At 35.9% G+C, this 3,595-nt stretch overlaps 1 protein-coding gene across 2 annotated transcripts in view; it reads left to right on the forward strand.

Annotated features, from left to right (window-relative positions):
• KCNG3 (potassium voltage-gated channel modifier subfamily G member 3) overlaps window positions 1-3,140 on the forward strand; it is a 57,820-nt gene extending 54,680 nt beyond the window's left edge. For both annotated transcript variants that reach the window (XM_017544871.1, XM_017544872.2), the window contains exon 2: window positions 570-3,140. In XM_017544871.1, coding sequence (XP_017400360.1) covers window positions 570-1,215 — 646 coding nt within the window. In that variant the 3' untranslated portion in view covers window positions 1,216-3,140. The remainder of the gene's footprint in view (window positions 1-569) is intronic.
• The last annotated feature ends 455 nt before the right edge of the window (window positions 3,141-3,595 follow it).

Genomic DNA, 3,595 nt, shown 5'->3' on the forward strand with positions numbered 1-3,595 from the left:
ATATATATATATATATCTTATTTTAATAGTATTGCAGTATGGAAGTAAGAACTTTATCAAGTTGAATTTTTTTTTTTTTAAGTTTTCAAGACAGGGTCTCTGTCACCCAGACTGGAGTGCAGTGGTGCAGTCATGGCTCACTCTAGCCTTGACCTTTCCAGGCTCAGGTAATCCTCCCACCTGAGCTTCCCATGTAGGCAGTACTACAGTGTGTGTCACCACACCCAGCTGATTTTTGTATTTTTTTTTTGTAGAGACAGGGTTTTACCATGTTGCCCAGGTTGGTCTGAAACTCCTGGGCTCAAGCAATTCATCCACCTCAGCCTTCCAAAGACCTAGGATTACAGGCGTGAGCCACTGCACCTGGCCTCAGTTTTCACCTGAATTGATTTGTTGTTCTGTTGTGTGCGTCCTGGTGGTCTGATGATGTTGGTAATGTTGTCTGTTCTTTATGTTTTCTGGAAAAGTAACTGAATTAGTATGTCAATGTAGTACTATCTGAAGAAATCTAAGAGCTATTAAAATGCTTAAAAATAAAATGATCAATTCTTCTTTTGTTCTCTTGACAGGATAATTGAAGCTATCTGCATAGGTTGGTTCACTGCGGAGTGCATCGTGAGGTTCATTGTCTCCAAAAACAAGTGTGAGTTTGTCAAGAGACCCCTGAACATCATTGATTTACTGGCAATCACGCCATATTACATCTCCGTGTTGATGACAGTGTTTACAGGCGAGAACTCTCAACTCCAGAGGGCTGGAGTCACCTTGAGGGTGCTTAGAATGATGAGGATTTTTTGGGTGATTAAGCTTGCCCGTCACTTCATTGGTCTTCAGACACTCGGTTTGACTCTCAAACGTTGCTACCGAGAGATGGTTATGTTACTTGTCTTCATTTGTGTTGCCATGGCAATCTTTAGTGCACTTTCTCAGCTTCTTGAACATGGGCTGGACCTGGAAACATCCAACAAGGACTTCACCAGCATTCCCGCTGCCTGCTGGTGGGTGATTATCTCTATGACTACAGTTGGCTATGGAGATATGTATCCTATCACAGTGCCTGGAAGAATTCTTGGAGGAGTTTGTGTTGTCAGTGGAATTGTTCTATTGGCATTACCTATCACTTTCATCTACCATAGCTTTGTGCAGTGTTATCATGAGCTCAAGTTTAGATCCGCTAGGTATAGTAGGAGCCTCTCGGCTGAATTCCTGAATTAATGCATTGCAAATCAATTCTTGCATACACTTCATAGAAGGACTTGATGCTACTTCATATTTACGTGTTTCTTGCTGGGTGAGCGCTGCAGTGGCATTGTCATCATCTTGTTAGGGTAAAAATTATCCTTCCCAGCCGAAGGGATAAAACGGTTTACTTATTATGGAGTAAATAGAATTGAGACTGCAAAGGAAGAGTAATGAGTCCTGGAGTAAACTTGAGGACCTTGCTTTATTTTAGACTTGTTTTCCCCTTTCCTTGAATGATCACACATTTAAAATATGTATATTATTTGAACATTTTAAAGCAGAAAGGTACTATTTTCCAAATTTTTTTCCATCTTATGAATTCAGAAGAAGCTTGGAACTTATAGTGTTTTTTGTTTGAGAGTAACATTTTCATTTCTAAATGTTTTATAATTTCTCATATCAATGTCAGAAGTATCCTGGAAACATATGTCACATGCAGGAACTGTTTAACAAATACTTAAAAAATTTGGCCAAAATTTAAACTGTATAGTGGAGCTAGATACAAGCAAGAATAGTATTTGAAAGACTTTTCCAGCATACTTCTCAATTCTTTGCTTTATTTTTGTGCCAATTATTCACTTTATCGTGCAGCTTCATGGAAGCTTGAGTATGTTCTCCCTTTTTCACTTTGGATTTCTTTGATCTCTTTACTGAAATGACTCAAAAGGTATTTAAGAATTGAAGAGAGCTTGTGTTGTTTAGAATTTATTGGATAATATTTGAATTCATTGCTGTTCTAGGTGATAACTGTCCTAATATTTAGATGTACAAACAAGGACATAAAAATTATAATATGACTAGTTTGAGAAAACTCACTATTACAACCTCTTCTTTTCTTTTCTCCACCAAACACTAGAGGTTTAGTAAGACTTACCAGATGAAAGGATATTTATGTAGCCATTTAGTACCAAAGTTATACTTATGTGTTGTCCACTGGATTATCATAAAAGGAAGAAATAAAATATTACTGTACTCTTAGTTGCTGTGTAGCTAGGTCCATATTAAGCCAGTAAAAGCAATGGATACATAATTATTTGATCTAATCTTTAACCGTTGTGAATCACAGCTACACAAAATCCTTCTTGTGAGACTATTGAATAATATGCCATGTTAATCTGGATAGATTATTAGGACTAGATAATGTAAAAGTGATGATTGTTTAGTAACTAAATTTTAGCAATAGGAATTAGAATTTTGCTTTTTCAAAACCAGTTACCATAAAGAAGTTAGTATATATAACACAAATAATATAAACACAAATAATTAATGAAAGATTCATAAAAAATCAAATGTTGTACACAGTAATTTTTTCAGGGGTAGAGAAAACAGGGATTGGGAAGTGGTGAGTAGGATGGAGGATCTGGATTTATTTTATCAAATAAAGGATTACCAGAAGTGTTCATTAATGGAATTTTAGCCTTCATCTAGTTCAAACCTCAACTATTACAGGTAGGAAATCAGGGCAGGAGATGATATAATTGTGAAAGAGTCAGGGCCCTAACACCTGAATCTCTAGAAACCTAACCCAGCAGTTTAATCTTCACACACCTCTGGGTTCTGAGAAAAACCTGGAAAAATCACACTTCTTTGTCATGTCATGCTGAGATAATAATAGAAAAACTGTTTTCTTTCTCTTAGTTTCCTTTCCTAAGCTTATGTTATACTTCGGCCATTAAATATCTTGCCTTATCTTCCCTACTACTACTGGTATGCTACTTCTTACATACTCAAAAGAAATTTGATTATTTATTGTATATTTATTGTATTCTCATATAATTGAAATAAATGGCATGGATTTATTTTTTCTTACCTATTTGGATTAAAGCTTTGTGGTTCATGCAAACAATGTGCAGATGATAGCACCTCCATATTACTAATAAAAATATGATAACCATCAATTTTACTGGTACTGGGACCGCTTTATGTGAATATGTCCTATTTTCCCAAGTAAATTATAACTATCTTGAGAGCTGGGATCTTCTCTCATGCATACACCTTTATATCCCCCACAGTGTCTGTTACAGACTTGGGCATAAACTGTTGACTGATTTGGGGGGAGAAATTTTTGTATGAAGAGACAAGGAGAAGCATATACATGCACAAATATACACACAGATTTCATGCTACCCTTAGGTAACAAGTGTGAAATCTCTTGTTGGTGATTCCAGAATTTCCATAGGACCAATTTTCATAAAGAAGCACGTTGGATAAATGCTAGTGGCAGTTAAGCTGCCCATTTATAAGGAGATAATGAGTTGTGATAGAGTAGTTTATTCATAAATGAAAAAATATGTATTAGGGTTTTGTCTTATAGACATTGTGGTTTTTTAGGGACAGCATTTTCTTGTAACCC

This window comes from Cebus imitator, unplaced genomic scaffold (assembly GCF_001604975.1).
Source record: "Cebus imitator isolate Cc_AM_T3 unplaced genomic scaffold, Cebus_imitator-1.0 Scaffold172, whole genome shotgun sequence".
Taxonomy (NCBI): domain Eukaryota; kingdom Metazoa; phylum Chordata; class Mammalia; order Primates; family Cebidae; genus Cebus; species Cebus imitator.